This window comes from Salvelinus alpinus, chromosome 16, assembly GCF_045679555.1.
Source record: "Salvelinus alpinus chromosome 16, SLU_Salpinus.1, whole genome shotgun sequence".
NCBI classification, from domain to species: Eukaryota; Metazoa; Chordata; class Actinopteri; order Salmoniformes; family Salmonidae; genus Salvelinus; species Salvelinus alpinus.
In genome coordinates, this window is record NC_092101.1 from 11,462,918 (window position 1) to 11,489,559 (window position 26,642).

The 26,642-nt window shown below is 43.4% G+C and overlaps 2 protein-coding genes across 4 annotated transcripts in view; both read right to left on the minus strand.

The window, feature by feature from the left end:
- Window positions 1-896: 896 nt before the first annotated feature.
- Window positions 897-2,304, minus strand: LOC139540798 (G protein-coupled receptor 88-like). The gene has a single exon (XM_071344774.1). The coding sequence runs from the start codon at window positions 2,177-2,179 to the stop codon at window positions 1,133-1,135; it is 1,047 nt and encodes a 348-aa protein (XP_071200875.1). The 5' UTR covers window positions 2,180-2,304; the 3' UTR covers window positions 897-1,132.
- A 3,890-nt stretch (window positions 2,305-6,194) lies between these two features.
- LOC139540797 (dual specificity protein phosphatase CDC14AB-like) overlaps window positions 6,195-26,642 on the minus strand; it is a 46,635-nt gene continuing 26,187 nt past the window's right edge. Inside the window, exons 7-16 of one of the 3 annotated variants that reach the window (XM_071344770.1) lie at window positions 24,277-24,339; window positions 23,616-23,703; window positions 23,019-23,249; window positions 22,314-22,452; window positions 20,978-21,146; window positions 18,857-18,960; window positions 17,809-17,856; window positions 14,639-14,773; window positions 13,302-13,704; window positions 6,195-8,525 (exon numbers count right to left, since the gene is read on the minus strand). In XM_071344770.1, the coding sequence (XP_071200871.1) occupies window positions 8,496-8,525; window positions 13,302-13,704; window positions 14,639-14,773; window positions 17,809-17,856; window positions 18,857-18,960; window positions 20,978-21,146; window positions 22,314-22,452; window positions 23,019-23,249; window positions 23,616-23,703; window positions 24,277-24,339 (1,410 nt within the window). In that variant the 3' untranslated portion in view covers window positions 6,195-8,495. Of the gene's footprint in view, window positions 8,526-13,301; window positions 13,705-14,344; window positions 14,527-14,638; window positions 14,774-17,808; window positions 17,857-18,856; window positions 18,961-20,977; window positions 21,147-22,313; window positions 22,453-23,018; window positions 23,250-23,615; window positions 23,704-24,276; window positions 24,340-26,642 lie in introns of those variants that run through there. The other 2 variants (XM_071344772.1, XM_071344771.1) reach the window with 2 other exon arrangements.

The following is a 26,642-nucleotide window of genomic DNA, read 5'->3' on the forward strand; positions in this document are numbered from 1 at the left end:
CGTGGTGACTCACTCTACACTCAGATGCCTTTGTGGTGCTTTTGGAAGTTCTCAATGATTGAATGGCTGTTTGTAATCATGGCCTCTTTGGGTAGTATCATATCTGGGATCCTGGTCCAGACGTGTACTGCTTGGCTTTGGGGTGCATGTCCGACAAGCAGGTCCGGTTCAGCTGAACCTGTAGGAAATGGTCTGCAACGGGTAGGCCTGGATACTCGTGTTCGCTGATCTGTCTACAAAGAGCACAAACAGGCTGTGAAAAACAACAGAAGTGATATGGAAGCATATACCTGTCAACATGCTGTCACTTTAAAATGCAAATTGTAAAATGATTCATCAAAAGATGCACTGTCGTAAACAACGACCGTTAGGAATATTATTTCCAATACCATCATCAGATGAGGCATGCATAAGCATAGCGATGTTGCACCCCTGGATGTTTGCACTGATTAAAGTAGTAAGTAGTTGTACAGTTACGTTGTACCTCCAGTGTCATCTCTTCCTTGACTCGGACAACACATTCTTGGCCACACACTGGTAAAACTATTGAAGCCAGCCCGTGAAAGTTCAATTTTTGTGTCGGTGAAAATTCTGGGACAAGTGATTCCCTTTTCTCTCCCACTCAATGGTAAAAGGGGGGTGGCCATCCCTGCTGCTCCCAGATGAGAAAGCACTGATGGTGACCTCAGGTGCATCTGGACACACAAGGACACTGCACCTAGTCAAGTGTAATAGCCAAATGTGACAAAACGTTTTTGCACTTTAATTTTCAGCTTTATTAAAATGAACACATAAGCGGATGTACAATTTGCATAAAGGCTTATTACAACCATGGTCCATAAAAATGTATATAGAAAAATACATGAATATAAACAAAAAACGAATTTGATACACACTGTTTTACAAACTATTTATTAATTTGCTGAGTGTTTTTCTGGTTGACCTACAATTTATTGCATAATGGCACTACATAATAATAATAATAATAATAATACCTTAACAGCATCACTAACATTTTACAATGCTGCGCAACCAATAGCGTAATTTTCAATTGAGTTGCCAGGTAAGCTTTCTAAAACACTGTAGGGATGTATCCTTACAGGGACCAATGTCATTGCAGTTCAGATGCTGTTCAATTTATCTCAGCCAAAAATGCCCTTCTACTGTTTTGTCTCGGCAGAAGGTGAGATATTGTATTAATTGTGATGGGCTCAACCCCAACTGTAGACCCTCTCCAAAATTCTCCCTTGAGCACGGATCTGAAAGATTTTCTAAACTCCTCGTTCTTCCACGTGTAGAGAAATGGGTTTGTAACAAAGAGAGTGCAGAAAAACATCCACGAACAAGTCCTTAGTGCCAATGGCACTGTGGTAAAAAGTGCTATTGATAACACCCAGAAAAGAGGCTGTGTAGTGAGTATGAATATGAAACACACTGCCAACACGTAGAACCCCAAACGTTTGTCCTTTCTGGGGAACGAATATGGAAGGTTATTCACGATAGGAAAATGTAATATGCTGACCCTCTTCACACTGATCTGCACCCTTCGAAAGATTTTTAAATAGCAATACAGAACAACCATTGTCTGACCAATAATAGTCAACGCCAGGGTACCAGCTGCAAATGGGTCAGAGAAAATGGGCTTCCCTCCTTTGAGCAGTGATGCTGCGGAAGCCGGGAGATATGAGCATCCTTCCTGTGGGTACCGTAAAGATGTGATCCAGGGTAAAATAAATCCCAGCGCCGAAAGCCACGATGCGCTTATCATCCATTCTGTGCGTCTTTTTTGGTATATGGACAGATAGGTCACTGGTGATTTGGTAATCAACACGTATCGGTTGACGGCGACCAGGGAATGGGAGAGAAGAGAGACAGTGATGCCGAGGAATAAGAGCGCATCTTTGAAGGCTTGGTACCCAGCGGGGAAAGGGCTTCCAGAATAAATTCCCACCGCCTCGTGCGGCATCCAAAATGCGCACACCAACAGGTCGGCTATACAGCCGTTCACAATAAACGCATTGCTAGCCGTCCGAAGTTTCTTAAATGTCACGACCAGGTAAACAACCAAAAGGTTTAAAATGGTCCCAAACAGGCACATGAGAGAATAGAGTGCCGCAAGACTGATTTTGTCATTGTGTCCCACATCGCAGTCTGCCAGTTGCGCCGAGTCGTTTTGCATGTTGGAAGAATCAAATATTTTTCATACGAAAAAACAGTAAGGAGTCATTTTGCAATATTGTTGATGTTAGTCTGTTCTCCCTCATTGGAAATTAGTTTCCATATTGAGGCAGCAGTCAGTTGCATTGAGCGCCTGTGGTGATGCTGCAGACACTAGATCAACAAAGACGTATGAGAAGACTGGAGCAGAGAGCAGGTTCATGATAACACCTACCCCAAACATCTAGCCTACTGCATGTGGCGTGTTAATAAATATTGAATGATTTCCATGTGTTATTTCCAATAATTATGATGGAAATGCAAATAGGCCTATATCATACACTAAAGGAATATAGCATAGGCTATCCTACTAAACTTGAATAAGGAAAATCCATAATATGTGATTATATAGGAGTTAAGAGTCACAGAACCAATGCATCTGAAGAGAATGGCTGGCTGCCTGACATTTAATGTGATGGGAGTCAGAGAAGCCTTTTGAATATCTAGCCAAAACATCCATTTGTTGAAAAATAATATATTCTTAAATATAATAATACGGAGATTGACAGTTTTCTGTAATCCCTTTTTATTATAGGCCTACAATATTAGTCAAATGTCTTTCCACCAACACCAAGGCTGGTATTCAATCAATTGCAGATTGGCCATTTCCAAAAAGCGTTTTGAAGAGTGTTTGATTTGATACAGCAGGATGTCCTGGAAGGAGGCTGAGGGGAGTTAACACTTGATTTAGAAATGGGCATAACCTGTTCAGTTGATGGCAAACCTGGTTGAGAATTCATCCAGTGCACAAAAATCAGACAGACCCGAATACCTAACTCTCCCTCCATACTGGACTAACTGCTGTGCAAATCTAATGCACTTATGAAAGCGAAAAATTTGAAATGCACCATTTGCCAGATTGAAACGCAGCCTATAACAGGCAAGAAATGTGAACACCACCGTTTTGATAGATCATTGAAGGGTGTATACAAAGCCAAAACCCATACCAGTCAATGGCATTCCTCTTATTATCCACCATGACTGCAGCATTTCAATAGCTACAAGACATTTATATGAAAGAGAATCAACATGGCCTGGATTGGAACAAACTGAAATGGAAAGAGCCCCATGCATTTGGATCCGTTTGAAATGATTCTACAAAGGGTTTCGAACCATACAGTAGCTCACACAGGACTTTACACAAAACTTTGTATAAAAACACACAAATAAATCATACTGTAGTGTACATTATAGGTTACACCTTACACAATCTCCAATGGCTGATTTAGAGCAAATTATGTTCTCTAAAAAGAAAAAAGAAAAACAGTCCTATTATGTGTTCTTGATACAGGCACCACCTGTATATAGCCTCGCTAGTGTTATTTTATTGTTGCAACATCATTATTTTTCTATTAAAAAATATATATAATAAATGTTACTTCAGTTTATTTTAGTAAAAACTTTAACACTTTTTTTCTCCCTTAACTGCATTGTTAGTTAAGGGCTTGTAAGTAAGCATTTCACTGTTAGGTCTACACCTGCTGTATTCGGTGTTTGTCACAAATACAATTTGATTTGATTCATTTACAAGGCAGTTTCACGTACACAGGAAGAATCTCTAAACATGCTGTAATGAGACAAAGAAACTGTCCAAATCACACCCAGGAAATTATCTAAACTCTCACTATAGTTCTCTACAAAAACAATAAACAAAACAACCACTTTATTAAGAGAGAAAAAGTAGTGAAAACATGAAAGAACAAGAAAAGTCAATTTCACAGGTTTTTTGGTTATGTAATCAAACCAGGGCTGTTTGGCACCAAGCTATGAAGCTGTGAAAAACTAAATGTCATTAGCAATTCAAACACATGCAGAATTCATTACTGACTTGTCCCTTTATAGACTGTGCTCACAGACACACACAGGAGTACCAATTGGTAAAAGGACAGGCAGAAACAATAAAAACTATTTCTTTTTAAACTCTGTCACTGATGTATAAAGGGAACGTTCACCTAAAAAAATGCAATGCTTCCTTATCTTGAAATTTGTCTTCATGAACCATAAGAAACGGACTCTTGATTTATTTAGTAATCAAATTAAAATCACCATATGTACACATATGGCAAATATAGTTAGACTAGACACAATGCTTCCAAAAAGTTAGTTTCTTCGTGTAATATTTTACACTTTTGTATTTGGTCATCGAAGATAACAATTGTCTCTGGCTGTTTCCAATCCCTTTCAAGATAAGAAATTCAGGTGAACTCCCCTGCCTAAGAAAAGATGATGCAGAGCCCTTTATTGCAATAGAAGGCTCTGAGTTGATGTGCCTAGGTAGTCATTTGAAATAAGTGCGCTATTTAAAAAAAAGATGCTATGTTCGGTTAGCGTTTTCAAACAAATTATTCAACAGTTTGACAGCTGAAAGGCTATACAGCTGTGAAACCAAGACAACCAGAATCAGTCAGAGCTAGTGTTCCTTCCTTCCTTAAAATACAAATGTATTCCTATCGGTCAAGATGGCAAGTTCTGAAGAGAAAATAAGAGCAAGTAGAATAAATCATTTACAGAGGCAATAATCTTTAAAATGTGTTTTTATTTTGTTACCTCCTTTAGAAACCTGCATTAACTGTAAATGTAAAATATATACACAAAACAAAAAATATACAACGCAATATGTTAAGTATTGGTCCCATTTTCATGAGCTGAAACAAAAAGATTCCAGTAATGTGCTATACACACAAAAACGTATTTTGCTGAAGTTTTATGCACACATTTGTTTACATCCCTCTTAGTGAGCAATTCTCCTTTGCCAAAATCCATCCACCTGACAGGTGGGGCATATCAAGAAGCTGATGAAACAGCATGGTCATTACACAGGTGCACCTTGTGCTGTGGACACTTTAAATATGCAGTTGTGTCACATAACACATGCCAATTGGCATGTTGACTGCAGGAATATCCACCAGAGTTAGGGAATTGAATGTTCATTTTCTCTACCATAAGCCACCTCCAACCTCATTTTAGAGAATATGGCCGTATATCCAACCGGCCTCACAACCGCAGACTATGTGTAACCATGCCATCCCAGGACCTCCACATACGGCTTCTTCACCTGCGGGATCGTCTGATGAAACTGTGGGTTTGCACAACCTAAGAATTTTGGCACAAACCATCTCAGTGAAGCTCATCTGCGTGCTTGTCGTCCTCACCAGGGTCTTGACCCGACTGCAGAACAGCGTCGTAACCGACTTCAGTTGGCAAATGGTGGCCTTCGATAGCCACTGGCACGCTGCAGAAGTGTGCTCTTCATGGCTGAATCGCAGTTTCAACTGTACCGGGTAGATGGCAGACGGCGTGTATGGAATTGTGTGGGTGAGCGGTTTGCTGATGTCAACATTTTGAGCAGAGTGCCACATGATGGCGGTGCGGTTATGGTATGGGCAGGCATAAGCTATGGACAATGAACACAATTACATTTTATCGATGGCAATTTGAATGACCAGACATACTGTGACGAGATACTGAGGCCCATTGTTATGCCATTAATTCGCCGCCATCACCTTATATTTCAGCATGATAATGCACGGCCCCATGTCGCAAGGATCTGTACACAATTCCCGGAAGCTGAAAATATCCCAGTTCTTCCATGGCCTGCATACTCACCAGACATGTCACCCATTGAGCATGTTTGGGATGCTCTGGATCGACATGTATGACAGCGTGTTCCAGTTCCTGCCAACATCCAGCAACTTCGCACAGCCAAGCCATTGAAGAGGAGTGGAACAACATTCCACAGGCCACAATCAACAGCCTGATCAACTCCATGCGAAGGAGATGTGTCGTGCTGCATGAGGCAAATGGTGATCACACCAGATACTGACTTGTTTTTTCTGGTCCACGGCACTACCTATTTTTTTAAGTACAGTATCTGTGGCCAACAGATCATATCTGTATCCCCAGTCACATGAAATCCATAGATTAGGGCCTAATGCAATATTTCAATTGACTGATTTCCTTAAATTAACTCAGTAAAATCTTTTAAAATGTTGCGTTTATATTTTTGCTCTGTGTACATACAGTAGACACATTTGCATTTTAGTATGCTTACTGTATGAAAAATACTGATCTACAGTTATAACATTTTCTTTACATACTGCTTGAAAAAATATATGCAAGTAAGAACTTTTCTGCTATTAAAATTGTACATTTCATGGAGGTAGAATACCTGCATTAAGATTCTCCCATTTTGAAACAAAATAATTTCACTGCCAGGAATGTACAGAGGTCTAGAATAATAACAAAAATGATCAAATCAGTGATAAACAGACGCTTCTGTACCCATTTTTTTCTTCTTCCCCAAATCAACTTCAATATTCAACTACATAAAATAAAAAAATAAGAAGCATCCAAATATATGGATCCATTGTTACAAGGTCCAACAGAAAATGTACTTAGTTGGGCCATAGTAGGCCGTACTCATTGGTAGAAAACCAGCTTTGATAATGACCGCTGCATTGTGCACCCAATGACATCCAGCATGACATTCTAAAGAGAGCATTTTTTGGGGGACAGTTGTGCTTTTCATTTTTTTTTTTAAGGAACCTCTACCTGCAAAGCTGAAAAGTTCTCTCCATCTACAGGCTGGACTAATTATAATACACACAAGCCAGGAAAAACAGTTTGACTTGTTTTTACATTCAACACAAACACGCCACACAACATGGAAATATTTCAGTAATAGCGATGAACTTCCACTGCGCCTTAATTATAAAACAACTAACATAATTGGTTCTACAGTAGGGTGTGTGTGTGTGTGTGTGTTTAAAATAGGCTGCCACAAAATCAAGTTTCGTAATCTACAGCGAGTTAATGTGGGTTGAATAACACTGAAAATCTGCTCATTAAAATCAAAAATGTTCCCATTAAAAGAGCATGATTGCAGTGGGATCCTGTGTCTGTGGAGAGGGTTTCTGAGCTGCCTGGCATGAACAGTATACTGTAGGGACTGAGGCTTGTGTTGTGGGTGGTGTCAGTCCACCACCACAACTCAAATGTCCTCTAGTAATGACCACGGTTGGAATCAGCCGTTTGGTTCGTCATGCTAAACATACAGTCACAAGGCCTACACAACGCTGGTTGCAGGTATGACTTTAGTATTTATCCTATAGTTGTCCCATTGATATGCAAATCTCCTGTAGGCTTGCGACAGAGGAGAACAAGGGGGTACCAAAACCCCCCAGTAGATTGAATTGACTTAATCAAAAACAAACAAAAAATTACTTTTAGAATAGTGAAGAGACAGCATTCATTTCATCCCTATATGCAATTATCTTCCATTCACATCTCTTCTCTAGAGCCCATCACCAGAGGACTGCACACATGATCTCTAGACAACCCCCTACACACACGGTCACCACTCAATCTCTTTCATGCACACGCGCAAAACACTCAATCTCTTTCATGCACGCGTGCAAAACACTCGCTCACATACGTACATATTCTCATAGTCTATGGGTACGTACATGCTACTACACGCGGACGTACACCCTCGCGCACGCACAAAACACAATCGTAAATAGTAGAGCACTTTACCCTGAGCCTGGTCCTGTAAATACTTTGTTGATAAGGAACACGGCTCGCAAAATACCGTACGCCGCCTCTCCTTTAATCTCACATATTTTGATCTAGATATATTGTTAGTGAAGTAGTTACTCAGAGACAAAAATAGAATTGTCATAACCATGTTCTTTAACCCACTTCTAAATAAACATTTCTAAATTGTCATATTTCATGTATAAAATCTTTTCTCATCTAAAAAAAATTCTAATAATCCCCCCCCCCCCCCAGTACAAGTCATGTGTACACAGTATTAGCACATAAACATATAAAATAAAACAGAGATATGTGATGCAGGAAAGTCTATATGGCCGGATCTCAGCTTTAAAGAAAGAGCACTCACAGTCACAGCCTGGCCAAGCCTAATCATAGCTCGCCAGAAAAAAAAAAAGAAAAGCTGGGTAAACAAATCGCCCTTTGTAAGCATTATCCAAACAGTGACTGCAGTTAGGGTGGATCGAGGCCGTCTGAGGCTGACAGAAGAAGCCCAAAACTCAAAGTTCCATGAGCCCTTGGGAGTTTGTGGCTGTCGATGTGCCTGTCTCCAAAGACCACACCCATTCAGATGCCAAGGTTTATTAATTTTCCTTTCAGTATGTGGGAGAGAGTGGGGGAGATATTGAGAGAGAAAAAAAGGGGGTGGGAGACTCCATCCCATCCAGGTCAGAGGTTCAGTGTCAAGGTGTCTGTCCGGTCTTGGTCAACGCAGAACCACCGCTTTAGTATTGAACATATTCAGATTGAAGGGACTGCAAGAGACGGAGAGGGGAGACAGAGACAAAATATGACAGTGAATCACAATGGATTATAACACAGACTCTGGCTCTGATGCAAATAGAAAAGCAAATCGCTGCATCTAATTGTTCAAGTGTTGACGACAAAAAAAAACATGAAGGGTGAAGGTTCTTATCTAACAAGCCTGCGTGAAATATTCTATTCCTAACAGGTTACACTTGAACGGTTGGTTACAAAGGTATAGAAAAGCCATTAAAATAGACAATCATTTAAATGCCAAATGCATTTTCCTGGACTAATTAATATATTTATGGTGGACAAGACAGACAGGGTGTGGGCAAGAGTAGGAAGCTGCAAGGTAGAGAGCAGGAATTAGCAGGACTGGCAAACAGATGGGGGTGAGATGAATTGTGCAAGAAGGGAGAGAAGGACATGGGATTCTGATAGGGTATATGAATTCTGATAAAGGAACAACTCCACTGACTGGCAAAACAAGGAGACATTAATACAATATTCTCCATTCTCAACCACCGCTTCTGCAGCGATGTAAAAATACTTTTTAAGTCGTTTTTGGGGTATCTGTACTTTACTCATTTATATTTTTGAGAACTCTTACTTCACTTCATTCCTAAAGAAAATAGTGTAGTTTTTACATACATTTTCCCTGACACCCAAAAGTATTGGTTACATTTTGAATGCTTAACAGGACAGGAAAATGGTCCAATTCACACACTTATCAAGAGAACATCCCTGGTCATCCCTACTGCCTCTGATCTGGTGGACTCACTAAACATACATGCTTCTTTGTAAATTATGATGTCTGAGTGTTGGAGTGTGACCCTGTCTCTCTGTACATAAAAAAAAAAAAAACATGAAAATAATTTACTTTACTTTTGATACTCAAGTATATTTTCCTTCGGATATAGTGCATTCGGAAAGTATTCAGACCCCTTGACATTTGTTACATTACAACCCTATAATGACAAAGCAAAAACAGGTTAATACATTTTGAAAATGTAAATAAAGAAACTGAAATACCACATTTACATAAGTGTTCAGACACTTTACTAAGTACTTTGTTGAAGCACCTTTGGCAGTGACTACAGCCTCGAGTTTTCTTGGGTATGACGCTACAAGCTTGGTACACCTGTATTTGGAGAGTATCTCCCATCCTTCTATGCAAATCCTCTCAAGCTCTGTCAGGTTGGATGGGTAGCATCGCTGCACAGCTATTTTCAGCTCCCTCCAGAGATGTTCGATCGGGCTCAAGTCCAAGCCTTGGCTGGGCCACTCAAGGACATTCAGAGACTTGTCCCGAAGCCACTCCTGCGTTGTCTTGGCTGTGTGCTTAGGATCATTGTCCTGCTGGAAGGTGACCCTTCACCCCAGTCAGAGGTCCTGAGTTCTCTGGAGCAGGTCTTCATCAAGGATCTCTCTGTACTTTTCTCCGTACAGCTTTCCCTCGATCCTGACTTGTCTCCCAGTCACTACCGCTGAAAAACATCCCCACAGCAGAATCTTGTTTCTCATGGTCAGAGTCCTTTAGGTTGTTTTCTACAAACTACAAGCGAGCTGTCATGTGCCTTTTACTGAGGAGTGGCGTCCGTCTGCCCACTCTACCATTAAGGCCTGATCGGTGTAGTGCTGCAGAGATGGTTGTCCTTCTGCAAGGTTCTCCCATCTCCAGAGGAACTCTGGAATTCTGTTAGAGTGACCATTGGGTTCTTGGTCACCTCTCTGACCAAGGCCCTTCTCCCCCGATTGCTCAGTTTGACCGGGCGGCCAGCTCTAGGAAGAGTCTTGGTGGTTCCAAACTTCTTCCATTTAAGAATGATGGAGGCCACTGTGTTCTTGGGGACCTTCAATGCTGCAGACATTTTTTGGTACCCTTCCCCAGATCTGTGCCTCGGCACAATCCTGTCTCAGAGCTCTACGGACAATTCCTTTGACCTCATGGCTTGGTTTCTGCTCTGACATGCACTGTCAACTGTGGGACCTTATATAGACAGCTGTCCAAATCATGTCCAATTAATTGAATTTACCACAGGTGGACTCCAATCAAGGTGTAGAAACATCTCAACGATGATCAATGGCAATAAAATGTACAAGCTCAATTTCAAGTCTCTTAGCAAAGGGTCTGAATAATTATTTACATAAGGTATGTTTTTTATTTTTAATACATTTGCAAAAATGAAAACAAAAACTGTTTTCGCTTTGTCATTATGGGGTATTGTGTGTAGATTGATGATTTAAAAAAAATGTAATACATTTTAAAATAACGCTGTAACGTACCATTTGGGAAAAGTCAAGAGGTCTGAATACACTGTACTTAAGTATATTTTGAACCCAAATACTGACTTTTACTCAAGTAGTATTTTACTGGGTGACTCAGTTTTATTTGAGTCATTTTCTATTAAGGCATCTTCACTTTTACTCAAGCATGACAAATTGGGTACTTTTTCCACCACTGTCATAAGCACTGTCTGTCACATCACTTGTTACCTTCTTTTCACACCGTTTGTGGGCTGGTGGCTGCTAGTATGGTATGTGTGTTTCCATCACCTAGGAAGGGTGAGGGGAGTATATTGGAAGATGTTATTCATTAATTCATCTATCCTTTACTTATTTAGTAGGTATAGGCAAGGTGATGGGGATTGAACATAAATTAACTTGATATCTGTGCAAGATTAGCAGGTTGAGCCAGTCAATCCTAAAATGTTAAATGAATGATAACGGTGCAACAATCTAGGATGGCTGAGAAGCAGTGGGTGAGAATTCTGGCACTGGCGTTGCTGGCGCAAGTGTGGGAAGTTCCGGGAACTAGCCTCAGATGTCAGGCCCTCGTGGTCAGGGCCTATAAAAGGCCTCCATGAGTTCATGGTAAAGGAAGGAGGAGGATTACTGGGCTCACCTCTCAGGAAATGAGTGAGCTCTACAATATGACTGAGTCTGGCACTGGGCCACAACTAACAACTGCTTTTTGGAAGGGAGGTTAGGATTTCCCTCTGGGTTGGGATAAGACAAAACCGAGGGAGATGCTATCTTCTGAGGGATGGATGAATGCCCTTTACTCCAATAATAGCTTCTACAAGTGGATAACAACATAGTTTAGACGCACGGTGTACAAAACATTAGGAACACCGTCTCTTTCCATGACAGACTGACCAGGTGAAAGCTATTATCCCTTATTGATGTCAACCATTAAAATCCACTTCAATCAGCGTAGATGAAGGGGAGGAGACTGGTTAAAGAAGGATTTTTAAGCCTGGAGACAAATCAAATTTTATTTGTCACATGTGCCGAATACAACAGCTGTAGACCATACTGTGAAATGCTTACTCACAAGCCCTTAACCAATTGAGACATGGATCGTGTGTGCCATTCAGAGGGTGAATGGGCAAGAAGGAAGATTTAAGTGCCTTTGAATGGGGTATGGTAGCAGCTGCCAGGCACACCGGGTTGTGTCAAGAACTGCAACGCTGCTGTGTTTTTCACACTCAACAGTTTCCCGTGTGTATCAAGAATGGTCCACCACCCAAAGGACATCCAGCCAACTTGACAACTGCGGGAAGCATTGGAGTCAACATGGGCCAGCATCCCTGTGGAACGCTTTCGAGGGGGGACACATGTGGGCTGTTGAGAGAAAAAACATTTGGCCACACTAAGCTTGCAGTCACACAGATCCACAGCGTAATTGCACTCCCCTTGAGTCTACCGAACAGCAGCACGTGTTAGAAGTTAGTGTCAAGTTTAAAAAGTGTTGTTTGATGTCTCAGTTATTACATTTCCTTATGTTAAAGCCAGAAACCTGAAGGAACCTCATTGACATCCAGCCAATCACCCAACTACATTGACATCCAGCCAATCACCCAACCAGGAGGAACCAGCCAATCACCCAACCAGGAGGAATCACATGACTGTTGCCACAGCCAATGAGGCCAGTGCACAAAGGCCCTTTGTTTACACAGAATCAACCTGGTTAGTAGTTAAAGCGCATTTCCAGTTTAGTGTTTTTTCTGTTGCAGAGCTTTATTATTTTTAATTGGTATGTGATGCTAGGATCCACTCAATAGAGGTGAATAAGATAAAGGGATAGTTTGCGATGTGGTATCTACTTCACCAGAGTCTGATGAACTCATGTACACCATTCTTATGTCTGTGTCCAGTATGAAGGAAGTTAGAGGTTGTTTTGCAAGCCAATGCAAACTAGCTTGTGCTAAAGCTAGTTAGCAATTGCACTAGCGTTATTTAGCAACTTCCATCAACTGTGGGCAGAGACATACAATTTTTATAAAGAAGTTCTGGGGAAGTAGATAAAGGGCCTCATTGCCAAAATCACCAAGTATCCATTTAACAGGTTAGGAAAGAACAGAGTGAATTAGCAAAATGTCTCCCCACCAATACACAATGTAAGAGAAACTTCATTGTTCATGGCTGGTGTGAAATGGCCTAATAGCCGTAGTTGGTATGTATGAAGTAGGCATTTAGAGTGGAACTAGGCCATTGTAGGTCCTTATTCAGCACCATGAAGCCAACAGACAAGGAATAGAGTTTAGTGGAGCCGCCAGAGAGTTAGACACACAGACAGTGGAGAAGCTACAGCAGCAGCAGGAAGAGGACGACTGGCTACGATCATAAGACAACATCCACACAAAAAGGAAGGAAACTTGTGTTTGACGGAGAAGTGCATAGGGGAAACACAAGAGGTCAAAAAAGGGTCACAGTGGAAATACCAAAAAGATGCTACTGTTGGAGTTTTGTTTTTTCAGGTGGTGAGCACACACACTTACGGGGATTGAGCGACTGAGGTAGCGGCCAGAGGATCCGCTCAGGCCGGAGTAGCCCCCTTTTTGGGATCTGTAGGGGCCATACTCCTCAGGCCTGGGCCCCAACCTGCCTGCAGCGTTGTGTGGGGCCCCCGCGAGGCCACCGTGGCTGAAGATCCCGGCGGGGGAGGAATTATACTGATTGTTGTTGGCCTCTTGGTGATGGTAAATGGTGCCACGCGTGCCGTTAGCCACGTAGCGGGGACCAGGAGCCGTCCGGCCCGATGGAGTGATGGTGACAATGGACGATGGGGGAGAGGAGGGTGGTGATGAAGTGGGAGCGAAAGGCGGCTTCTTATTGTCCTCACCGCCGTTGGCTGCATACAGGTTGCCTAGGGAGCTGGCTAGCCTGGAGTTGATGGAGGAGCTGAGATGTGTGGGGGGGTGGACAAATATATGGAGGAAAAGGTAGCAGGAGTGGGAACATGTAAATACACAGGGACACACCCCAAACAAACACAATGACAAGGGGATAGCCACTGCCTTTGCTTTCACAGGCTAAGGAGAGGGCAGCTGCCTTTGGGTACATTGGCTCTGATAGGAGACTGATTAACACACAACCGGTTTATACAATCAGCTAACAGTGGAATAGGGGATTGAGTCAGACATAGACAATCTATATTGTCAATGTGCAGTCTGATACAGGAGACTGACTACCCCATGTTAGTGGGGCACTGCAGGCATTTTGCCAGATTCACTGGAGTTCTCATTGCCATGGCTACCTACCTACACATTCACAGTTATATCACGCAGTAGAATAGAAAAAGAAACATTCACAAATCCTCCACAGAGCAAAGTAGATCCGGTACTGCTCAAGGGGGAGAGGTTGATGATGCATATTTTCTCAGTTGTGTGTATCTGTGCCGGTCTCTTGCACAGCAAAATGCGGGGGATTTAGATTCGGTCTGTTGGGAAAGCGCACTGCCTGCAGCACATCAACCCTCTATGTGAATCGGTCTAGTGAGCCCCACACACACACACAGTTCTGCCTTGTGTATCCTTCCACTGGTTCTCAGGGCATTGGGTAGTCACAGACAGGCAGAAACACAACCAGGGGACTGAGACAGCCAAGAAAGATATGACAGAACAGGAAAGAGCAAGAAAGAGGGGGAAGAGAGAAAGGTTATAGAATAAACCAATCTACAGGAGGCAAGAGAAAGGGTAAGTGGATAAATGGAGGGATGGGAGGCTACGCAGGATGAAAAGGGAAGAAAGAAAGAAGTGTTTAGATTTTTAAAAAGAGGAGTAAAGGGTAAGAAGTTTCCGGGGAGGGGTGCGTAGGGGGGAGGGTGCAGGCTCACCTCTTGAGGTTGGACGCCGAGGAGGAGGAGCTGCTGCCGATTCTCTTGGCGCTGGCCGAAGCAGAGGATGATGGGACTTTGGAGGACTTGAGAGGGGAGATGGTGCCCTGAGTGCCCACTCCAAGGTTCATCCTGCTGTGAGAGAGAAAGAAAGAAAGATGATTTGGACTTACATATTGTGAGGTGGAGTAACAAACGTAACAGCTGTTAACAGCAGTAACAACTTTTGCCAACATACACAATAGTTTCTTCTACTACACACATAGAAACCATCATCTTGTCGGGCACACAAATTGGATAGTGTACACCCCTTAAAGACATTAAGGACCTACAGTACAAATCTCATCGTTAGAAACAAACAACGTATGGGCAAGACTTCAATGACGACACCCAGTGAAAGATGTATCCAGTAACACCAGACGCTACAGAACGGTATCTAAAGGGCTATTTATTAGGTAAGGAGCTTTAACAGCACCATAGTTGAATCTTTGATATTAGTATAATATAACTGAAGTGTGAAGGGAGTGGCAATGAATGAGATAATAGTAGACAGAAAAAAGCTGGTTCTGGTACGAGGCATCACTCCCAGCTCCTTCATAAAAGCAGTCCATCTTTGCTGCTCGTGGTCATCCGTGAACTATCAGTCTGTACTGAAGGACTCTTATTTCAGGAGAGTACAACAATTACAGGAGATGTGCTAGCCTGAGTAGCCTCTGCCTTTCAGTGACACACACACGGATACACACACCTTTGAGTAGGTGAAAGAAAGATGGCTAAAGTAGTGGGAGGAGAGAGCTGTCTAAGGGCACTCTTCGCTCGCTCCTCTTTGAGGAACACTTATTAAGGGCCGTACTCTAGCACAAAAGAGGGAGTTCAATTTCCATCCCCTCTTTTCACACTCCAAGCCGCCTCTTCTCCTCTAAATCAAAATCGGTCACATACACGTGCTTAGCAGATGTTATTGCGGGTGTAGTGAAATGTTTGTGCTTCTAGTTGACAGTGCAGCAATATCTAACAAGTAATATCTAACAATTGCACAACATATACCCAACACACACAAATCTAAGTAAGGAATGGAATTAAGAATATATAAATATATGGACGAGCAATGTCAGAGCGGCATAGAGTAAGATACAGTAGAATAGTGTAAAATACAGCATATACATAGGAGATGAGTAACGCAAGATATGTAAACATTATTAAAGTGATATTAATAAAGTGACTAGTGTTCCATTTATTAAAGTGGCCAATAAAGTCTGTGTATATAGACAGCAGACTCTCTGTGCTAGTGATGGCTATTTAACAGTCTGATGGCCTTGAGATAAAAGCTGTTTTTCAGTCTCTCGGTCCCAGCTTTGAAGCACCTTTACTGACCTCGCCTGCTGGATGATAGCGGGGTGAACAGGCAGTGGCTCGGGTGGGTGTTGTCCTTGATGATCTGGTTAGGGTAGGTTTTAATAATCCCAGTGGGTACAACATCTCCTATACACTTCCTGATAAACTCAGTTACCGTTTCAGTGAATTAGTCAATATTATTCTCGGAAGCTACCCGGAACATATCCCAGTCAAAACAATCTTGAAGCGTGGATTCCGTTCGGTCAAACCAGCGTTGAATAGTTCTTAGCACGGGTACTTCCTGTTTGAGTTTCTGCCTATAGGAAGGGAGTAGCAAAATGGGGTTGTGGTCAGATTTGCCAAAAGTAGGGCGGGGGAGGGCCTTGTATGCATCCTGGAAGTTGGAGTAACAGTGGTCGAGTTTTTTAGCAGCGCGAGTACTACAGTCGATATGCTGATAGAATTTAGGCAGCCTTTTCCTCAAATTTGCTTTGTTAAAATCCACAGCTACAATAAATGCCGCGTCAGGCTATATGATTTCCAGTTTGCATAAAGTCCAGTGAAGTTCCTTGAGGGCCGGCATGGTATCGGCATGAGGGGAGGTGTACACGGCCGTGACTATAATCAAAGTAAATTCTCTTGGACGGTAATACGGTCAGCATTTGATTATGAGGTATTCAAGGTCGGGTGAACAAAAGAACTTGAGTTCCTGTATGTTATCACAATTACACCATGAGTCGTTAATCGTGAAACGCACACCCCCGCCCTTCTTCCCGGAGAGATGTTTATTCCTGTTGGCACGATGAACTGAGAATCCAGATGGCTGGACCGACTCCAATAGTATATCCCGAGAGAGCCATGTTTCCATGAAACAGAGTATGTTACACCCCCTGATGTCTCTCTGGAAAGAAACTCTTGCCCTAATCTTGTCAACTTTGTTATCCAGGGACTGAACATTAAGTCCCTGGATAACAACTAAGTCGTGCCAGAAGACCGCTCCGAGTACCCCTTTTCCGTCGGCGTTGTTTTGGGTCGGCCTCTGGAATCAGTTCAATTGCCCATTGTGGTGCAAACAAAGGATCCGCTTCAGGAAAGTCTTATTCCTGGTCGTGCTGGTGAGTTACCGCCGCTCTGATATCCAATAGTTCTTACCAGCTGTATGTGATAACACAACATTTTCTTGGCTAACAACGTAAGAAATAATACAGAAAAAAACAAAATACTGCAAAGTTTCCTAAGAACCAGAAGCGAGGCAGCCCCCTCTGTCGGCACCATCTTAAAAAGTTACTCGGCGTACACATCACTGACAAACTGAAATGATCCACCCACACAGACAGTGTGGTGAAGGCGCAACAGCGCCTCTTCAACCTCAGGAGGCTGAAGAAATATGACTTGTTAACTAAAACCCTGAAAAACTTTTACAGATGCACAATTGAGAGCATCCTGTCTGGCTGTATCACTGGTACGGCAACTGCACCGCCCACAACCGCAGGGCTCTCCAGAGGGTGGTGCGGTCCACACAACGCATTACTAGGGGCAAACTACCTGCCCTCCAGGACACCTACAGCACCCAAAGTCACAGGAAGGCCAAAAAGATCATCAAGGACTACCTCTCTGTCCATCCAGCACTGTGCTGGATGTAGCCTAGTTCCAGCTTGAGTTGAGTTGTGCTTTACTTTGCACTGAATTGAATGACTTGAGAGAGACCGAGATGTTAATGCCACTTATATTGATGAGAATGTGTGAATTGTGTGTTTTGTGACAGCAGTTCACTCTGTGTGAGTGAAAACTGGGCAAACAGACAAACAGCAAAGTCAACACTATTGTAATGGTACCTCAAAGGTTGGGACGGTGACCTGGTGTGCATTTTCATGTCTTCAAGTCTGAAAAAGAAAGAGGGAGACAAAGATGGAGGGTTTACATGTCCAAAGGCAGCATGTTTGCACATGTATATTTACTTCGAGCACAGGGAAGGGGGAAAGTAGTGATTACTAAGTCATTTTGGAAGAGAGCATCCAGTAGGCTACATGACTAAAACGAAAGCTTAAAAATGACTTTCTAGAGGAAAACCAAATCGAGTCTTTTTCAACAGAAACCCCAGCGTGAAACAGAGCCATTATCCTGAAAATCCTGCCCTGCCTGGCAGTGCCTGTGTTATTTCAGCTAGATAACCATGGAAACCTGAGCCCCGAATCAGATCACAGAGCCACAGACTGTCTTACTTGCTAGAACAGTGATCCCACATCTTTTTTGAACCGTGGCCCACCATGACGCGATATAAAATTCTGCAGTACACCTAAAATGTCCCAATTCATTAATTTTGTTTTTTTATAGTGGTTAATGTGTGTACCTCTTCAAGAGTGTCCTGAAATCTGCGCCAGAATTTATTTTGTTTTAGGTCAGGTAAAATAAGTATTTCGTTTTTAACAGTTTATGCTAGAGACTATCAGTTTTCTTCATTATAAAAAGGTGCAACCACAGACACAAAGCCATGTTCTGTTTCTTTCTATAGCAAGAGGCTGTGGTATAGAGTAAGAAATCATCACGATAAGGAAATGTTTCACGGCACACCTGAGAGTTCCTCAGTTGGGAACCACTGAGCTAGAAGACGGCGCTAGACAGATAAATTCAAATCATTCCACAGTTTACAACTGTCCGCCAGCGGGGTGGTTTTCATGCCTCCCAGAATTTTTACTTGTGGGTTTTAACCTTAAATATGCATTACTTTCCGTAGTGCAGAGGACGGAGTCCATCAAAACGTGGAAAGCTATACTGCTAAGGGAGGAAAGGCTGAATTCCTCACCTGAGATCTCAAAAAGGTGCCAACTAATAAGATGGGAGGATCTTAAAGGGGAAGTTTGAGGTATCCATGGCAATTCTTACCTTAGGGCTCCCGTTGTGGCCAACCTGGGCTGGCGCCGGCCCTTTAAGGCACGCAGTTTATCTCCTTGGGTCATGCAGAGCCCGTTCTCTCCAATGTAGTCGTTCTGTGGAGAGAACGTATGAACCCGTAAGATATGCGCCTAAGCATGTTCAGTAGATCACAATGAAACAAAGCAAAACATGGCCGTGTTTTGTGTACAAGAAGAACAGCTGTCTACGGAAATAGCTCTCCCACCCCTATAGTATGTCTAGTGCCAGTTTGATAAATAAACTCAGCAAAAAAAAGAAACATTCTCTCACTGTCAACTGCGTTTTTCCCCCAGCAAACTTAACATGTGTAAATATTTGTATTTTCAGATTCAACAAATGAGACAAACTGAACAAGTTCCACAGACATGTGACTAACAGAAAATGAATAATGTGTCCCTGAACAAAGGGGGGGGGTCAAAAGTAAGTCAGTATCTGGTGTGGCCACCAGCTGCATTAAGTACTGCAGTGCATCTCCTCCTCATGGACTGCACCAGATTTGCCCGTTCTTGCTGTGAGATGTTACCCCACTCTTCCACCAAGGCACCTGCAAGTTCCCGGACATTTCTGGGGAGGAATGGGCCTAGCCCTCACCCTCCTATCCAACAGGTCTCAGACTTGCTCAATGGGATTGAGATCCGGGCTTTTCGCTGGCCATGGCAGAACACTGACATTCCTGTCTTGCAGGAAATCACGCACAGTGGCATTGTCATGTAAGGATGAGCCTGCAGGGAGGGTACTACATGAGGGAGGAGGATATCTTCCCTGTAACGCACAGTGTTGAGATTGCCTGCAATGACAACAAGCTCAGTCCGATGATGCTGTGACACACCGCCCCAGACCATGGACAATCCACCTCCAAATCGATCCCGCTCCAGAGTACAGGCCTCGGTGTAACGCTCATTCCTTCAACAATAAACACGAATCTGACCATCACCCCTGGTGAGACAAAACCACGAATCGTCAGTGAAGAGCACTTTTTGCCAGTCCTGTCTTGTCCAGTGATGGGTTTGTGCCAATAGGCGACGTTGTTGCCGGTGATGTCTGAGGACCTGCCTTACAACAGGCCTACAAGCCCTCAGTCCAGCTCTCTCAGCCAATTGCAGACAGTCTGAGCACTGATGGAGGGATTGTGCATTCCTGGTGTAACTCGGGCAGTTGTTGTTGCCATGCTGTCCCTGTCCCGCAGGTGTGATGTTCGGATGTACCAATCCTGTGCAGGTGCTGTTACACGTGGTCTGCCACTGCGAGGATAATCAGCTGTCTGTCCTGTCTCCCTGTAGCGCCGTCTTAGGCGTCTCACAGTACAGACATTGCAATTTATTGCCCTGGCCACATCTGCTGTCCTCATGCCTCCTTGCAGCATGCCTAAGGCACGTTCACACAGATGAGCAGGGACCCTGGGCATCTTTCTTTTGGTGTTTTTCAGAGTCAGTAGAAAGGCCTCTTTTTAGGGTCCTAAGTTTTCATAACTGTGACCTTAATTGCCTACCGTCTGTAAGCTGTTAGTGTCTTAACGACGTTCCACAGGTTCCACAATTGTTTATGGTTCATTGAACAAGCATGGGAAACAGTGTTTAAACCCTTTACAATAGAGATCTGTGTAGTTATTTGGATTTTTACGAATTATCTCTGAAAAAGGGACGTTTCTTTTTTTGCTGAGTATACATTAGGTACGAAATAATACACCATAGACGTCTCAGATTTTCTTCAGGTCAACAGTTGTGTGTGATTCATTTGATATAAATAATTTGACCCTGGGATAAGAGTACAAGATCAGAAGCCTTTAGAAGCAAACATCTACTGTCTGTCCTCACAGCCCCCAGAACTTACGGACAACCACCGACTACGCACAGACACGCACGTGAACACACACACTCTCCGCAGGGAAATCGAGTCAGCCTCCACAAGAGTAGACGATACTTAGTCATCCCCACGCTACAGCTCCAAACAAGAGAGGGTAAGGGTGTGTGAGGGTAAGGGGAGTAGGCCACTTATTGGACAAGTTCAGATACTCCCTCCCTGTTTGTTTGTTTTATTCATTTTAGTGCCTAACAAACAGGACCCTGGGAAGTGTTGTGGGGTGGCACTGACCTCTTGGAGGCGGTCGATGCTGTGAGACTTGAGGATGCCAGCAGGGCTGGTGGTGAGGGTGGGGTTGAGGGTGAGGTCGTCCATGCTGGAGGTGAGGCGAGACACGCCCCTCGGCTGCTTCTGCTGCGAACGCTGCACGTCTCCTTGCATCCACATGGCTGCTTGCCTCCTGACAGAGAAACAGATCGGAGAGAGCGATGAGCGGAAGACGAAAAGGGAGAGAAATATGGAAAGGTGTGGGGGAGTGAGAGGTTGCATTAGGACACACTCACCGACCGTGTGACCTTAAGTCCATAAGACCATGTCACTTGTGGCCTGACCAGAGAGAGACAGTTTATATCCCAGGACAATGGAATCGATGCTAAGAGATAATACTACAACTGCTGTTGAAGGGCTGAATGGAGGGGGGGGGGGGGGGGGGGAGATTTGACCAACAATTTACCCCATTTAATCTTTACCCCTTTGTTCACCCAGAACATGGCAGACAGCTTTGGAGAGACTAGGACCAACAACAAGCTGTGGATAACCAGGACAGGAATCTGTTCAGCTTCACAGATGATGGATGGACTGGGAACAAGTCCCGAGCACTGTTTAAAACACACACGCAAACACACACTCTTCCCACAAAACAGCAGTTGAGCAAGCCTGAAAAGCTGTTTAAAGCAGCCTACTGGTATGTGTAAGATCTTTCATCTGTCCTTGCATTTCCTGTTAGACTCTCCCCCATGGAGGAGTATGTTTTCCCCCTTCACAACACACAAGAGTGCCAGACTTTCTGTTTTAGTCAGCAAGTTTAATAAAAAGTGGTCAGCCAACACATTTGGATGAACTACCCCACCTCTTTAAGGAATACCTAGGATAGGATAAAGTAATCCTTCTAACCCCCCCCCCCCTTAAAAGAGTTAGATGCACTATTGTAAAGTGGTTGTTCCACTGGATATCATAAGGTGAATGCACCAATTTGTAAGTCGCTCTGGATAAGAGCGTCTGCTAAATGACTTAAATGTAAATGTAAATGTAAACTGGTATAAAGATTAGAGAACACTTAAGAAAAATAACATAAATTCTCACCTGACAAAATCTACAGCATTTTATCAGGCCATAACCTGAGGCACAAACGTTTCATTGGCTCTGAAAATGTCCATACCCCCCCCCCCCCCTAAATTCCCCCTCAACAAGACAAATTGCCAATCAAGGGCACAAAGACTATGTCAAGACAGTTGCTTGCTTGAGAAACTGTGGATTCTAACAATTGCTCTTCCAAAGGCTTATAATGTATATGAATGACAAGTAGCTAGAGGACAATGATCTAGGACCAGCTATAAGGAATACTTACTCCTCCAGGAAGTGCTGCTGAGGGCCGATGACGGAGCCTGGTCGGCAGACCCTGATCCAGGCGATGGTCTCTGCTGCTGTAAAGCGGTAGTGCTTCATCAGGTAACAGCCTATAAGAGTGCCTGTACGCCCAAGGCCAGCTGATTAATAGAGAGAGAGAGAGATAGATAAGAGATAAATAAAAAGAGAGATGGGATAAAGAGACAGATAAAGAAAGACATGACCTTATAATGTTATCAGATTTGTTCTATAAAAAAGACTTTTAGGAACATAGGCTTCATCACATAAGACATAGGTACAGTATCACTGCAATACCAGAGCACTACAGTAACACTGGTAAGTAATACACCTGACAAGGGTCATACATTGAACAACACTGCCCCCTAATGTAAGACCTACAGACCTGCGTTCGGTGGCAAAGAATACAAAAATATAGCCTAGTTGGGCGCTGCATTACTGATCAAGTTGGCTCTATCAACTTGGCAGCCAAATAACATTCCAATGAAGAGTGAACTCTTTAAAATCCCTCTTAACAAACATAAAATACATAAGGTGCATTTGATTTAGCTTGCCAGGCACACAATGGAAACAGTCCAAATAGTGCAGACCCCATATGCCAGGCAAGCCAAATCAAGCACACCTCAGGTATATCAGATATTTGAAATATCTCAACATATACTGCAGTGTGCGCGCGCGCATGTCTCACCTTTGCAGTGGACGGCCACGGCTCCGTCGGTGCTCTCGCAGATGTGCAGGAAGCGGCGGGTGATGACGTCGCTTGGCGTGCTGCCGTCTACAAAGAACAGGTCGTAGTGGTCGAAGCCGGCATCCGTGAAGCGCTGGGCATCGTAGATCTTCTTGTTGAGCCGGACGACCGAGGTAACGTTGTGCTGTCGGAAGTAGGGGAAGTATGCTTCTGGAGCGTGAAGAGGGTAGCCTGGTTTAGGGGGGGGGGGGGGGGGATTAAGAACAGTTCATTTGTGTAAAACTTAGGTGCGGACAACTAATTCTAGACTTTCCGGTGAAGACAAAAAGTAACGAAAGCCTTGTTAAGCTCAGAGCAATCTTTGGTTTGTTGTCAAACTTATTACTATGCCAATGACTCCATCTGCTGTTACAGAGGAGAACAGACAAGGGAAAACAGATGCATAGGGAAAGTCTATCTAAATCTCCAATCTAAACCCGAACCTTGTCAAGGTTCATTGGTCGTGACAACACTATTAAATTACTCTGGAACGGCTGTTGATTCTGAAAGAAAAAGGGTCCATAAAAGGTCACGGAGAGAATCCAAAATTCATCTCACCATTTTCTATTTTACTTTTGGGATGGGGTCCACTGAAGGCCAGAAATTTCCCAGGCACGATCCAGTTGAAGTCTCCGTTTTCCACTCGCTATAACAGAGAGAGAGAGAAGAGGACTCAACATATCCAACAGGGGCCCAGAAGAAAAGGGATATGGACATTTTGCTCTGACTGAAAATTCTACTTCAACACTAAATGCTTTATTCAGACTTTCCAGGCTGGCCAGTTAGTAGCCATCTTCAGTATCAACCTAAACTGATGGCTCCTACTAGCCTGGTCCCAGATCGGTTTGTACCGCCTTGCCTACTCCTATTGTCATTGCTAATCCATGGCACAAACAGCTCTGGGACCAGGCTAGACTGCCACAACATTATCAAAAAAGTAATTTTGTGACTATGTGCCACACACTTTAGTAGTAGACGACAATATTCTGCCCGGTTTTGCCTAATCGGGTCAAACTAACTGATGTCACTCACACAAGACGTTTTCATTAAACTAAAAGGTCACGTCAGCTCATCAGTCGAGCGCAGCGTTGCGTAACAGAGTGGGATTGTGAATATTGTAGGGGTGCTTCCATTTGCATTTTACAGATGCTCTGCCGTTCAAACTGATGGGTGGACGCTTACTATTGGAGCAGGTCCAAGGTCAACATGTCATCATTACCTCGTAGTGCTCGTATTCGTCCACATCAAATGTCTCAAAGTCAAAGAATCCATGCTGCAGGGCCTGAAGAGGAAAGAAAAGAACAGAGACAGTTTAATATATGTATGTGTGTGTCTCAATTAATTCATGACCAAGCAAAACTGAAGTGACCCAGGCAGCCTTAGAACTAGATTCACCTCAAGCCTGCGGTCCACCGGAAAGCCTGACGCACAAAAGCCTATGCAGGGTCATGATGACCGATTACAATCTGCGTCGCTCAGAACAGATACTGTTACAGCGGAGGACGGCAAAGTGACCCAGACAGTCATTATCAGCTGCATCAAACTAAGCCATGTTGATGATAATGTGGGCTTACAAGGATAGGGATAATAAAGCAACAATAACATAAGAGGGTTACTGGCATGACAAAGTGACGCGTTTGCTAGGTGCAAGGCTAAATGACTAATTACTACATGTGGGCACTTTAACCCGCCAACTCAATTATAGCGTTGGTGAGGATTGATGCATAGTGAACAGTCAGCAACCAACCAAAGCCTTGAGGGTCATTGCGAGTAGAGAACGTGGAACCACCGTGCTCCTTCCCAGTATTCTACCCCACACCACTGTGTGTCTCCTGTCTAAGGCCTGTGACATTTGCAGCAGTTGTGTCAAATAGGGAGTGTCTGATTATGTGTGTGAAGTCGGTACTACACTGTACCAGCCATACACTGTAGAGCTATCACTGGTAAGCATTAGGGGGTTGTGATTCGCAGAATTGTAAAATTAAGTTGAAATTATTTAGTGAATTTTATATAGTTCGGCTGAGCCAATATATCTTTTTTAAAGTTTTTATTTTTGCTTTTCCAAGGCAGCGAGCCAAAGAGCTATTCAGCTCCAGTCCTGTTAGTGTCCCAGAAGAGTTGACTGGTTTTCTTTATCCACCAGAAATCAAGTCTCAACTGGTTTAATTGATCAGCCACTGAGTTCATAGTTCTGGATTCCCATGTCTAGATCAGTCACAGATTCTAAAGCCAGAAGGATAGCCAAAGAGATATTAAAAACTATTTGATCTATTTTACTTCAAAACAAAGTCAGATAGATGGGAGAGATCTGGTCTTTACTGTCCAGGCCTTTATTCTTAAATCAAAACCGGTTAAACTAATTATCGCAATTCATGTCACCAGTTGAGTTCTAAAGAAACCACCCGATCCAGCTCTCCAGCCTGTGAATTAACAGTAAATCAAAGTAACACAGCTACTGTCAAACAAACCTCCACGCCCCTCACATAACGCATACAATAATACGATACTGTCCAAGTAGAATATAGTGTACGCGCTCTTTCAAGGTTAAGTTCAGGGTCTGTCCTTGGCTCAGAAACGTATCCGACTGCATTTAAAATCACTATATAGTAAAATAAATCCATGGACAGGCAGAGAGCAGGAGACTATCCATTTGAGACAGGGAAACTGAGATGCACACAAACATTGGACACGTGAGCGTGCAGTGGGCATGTTCACTGCACGCACACACTGCGCTGACAGCCTCTTTCCATCCCCTCTTCTCTGTCAGGTCTGTAGTGTTGACAACTGTCTGAGCTACTCTCCCCCCAGGTCTGTGTTACGCAACTCTTCTCAGTTCTCCTGAGCAGCAGGTTTAATAGACAATTAACCTCTCAGCAAACCAGGGTTAACTATGGCCTCTTTCTGTACCACGCTTAGGTTTATAAAGAAGGAAATCCATTTGAACCATTTACACTGTGGTGAACACCCGACCCACCTGTCTGTGAGGGTACATACCTACAGTGCATTCGGAAAGTATTCAGACCCTTTGACTTTTTCCACTTTGCTACGTTACAGCCTTATTCTAAAAATTATTCAATTGTCCCCCCCCCCCAATCTACACACAATACCCCATAATGACAAAGCAAAAAAAGTTTGAATTTTTGCTAATGTATTAAAAAACACTGAAATATCACATTTACATAGGTATTCAGACTCTTTACTCAGTACTTTGTTGAAGCACCTTTGGCAGCGATTACAGCCTCGAGTCTTCTTGGGTATGACGCCAGAAGCTTGGCACACTTGTATTTGGGGAGTTTCTCCCATTCTTCTCTGCACATCATCTCAAGCTCTATCAGGTTGCATGGGGAGCATCGCTGCACTCCTGCATTGTCTTGGCTGTGTGCTTAGGGCCGTTGTCCTGTTGGAAGGTGAACCTTTGCCCCAGTCGGAGGTCCTGAGCACTCTGGAACAGGTTTTCATCAAGGATCTCTGTACTTTGCTCCGTACATTTTCCCCCGCTTGATACCGACTAGTCTCCCAGTCTCTGCTTCTGAAAAACATCCCCACAGCATGATGCTGCCACCACCGTGCTTCTTGTCCCATCGC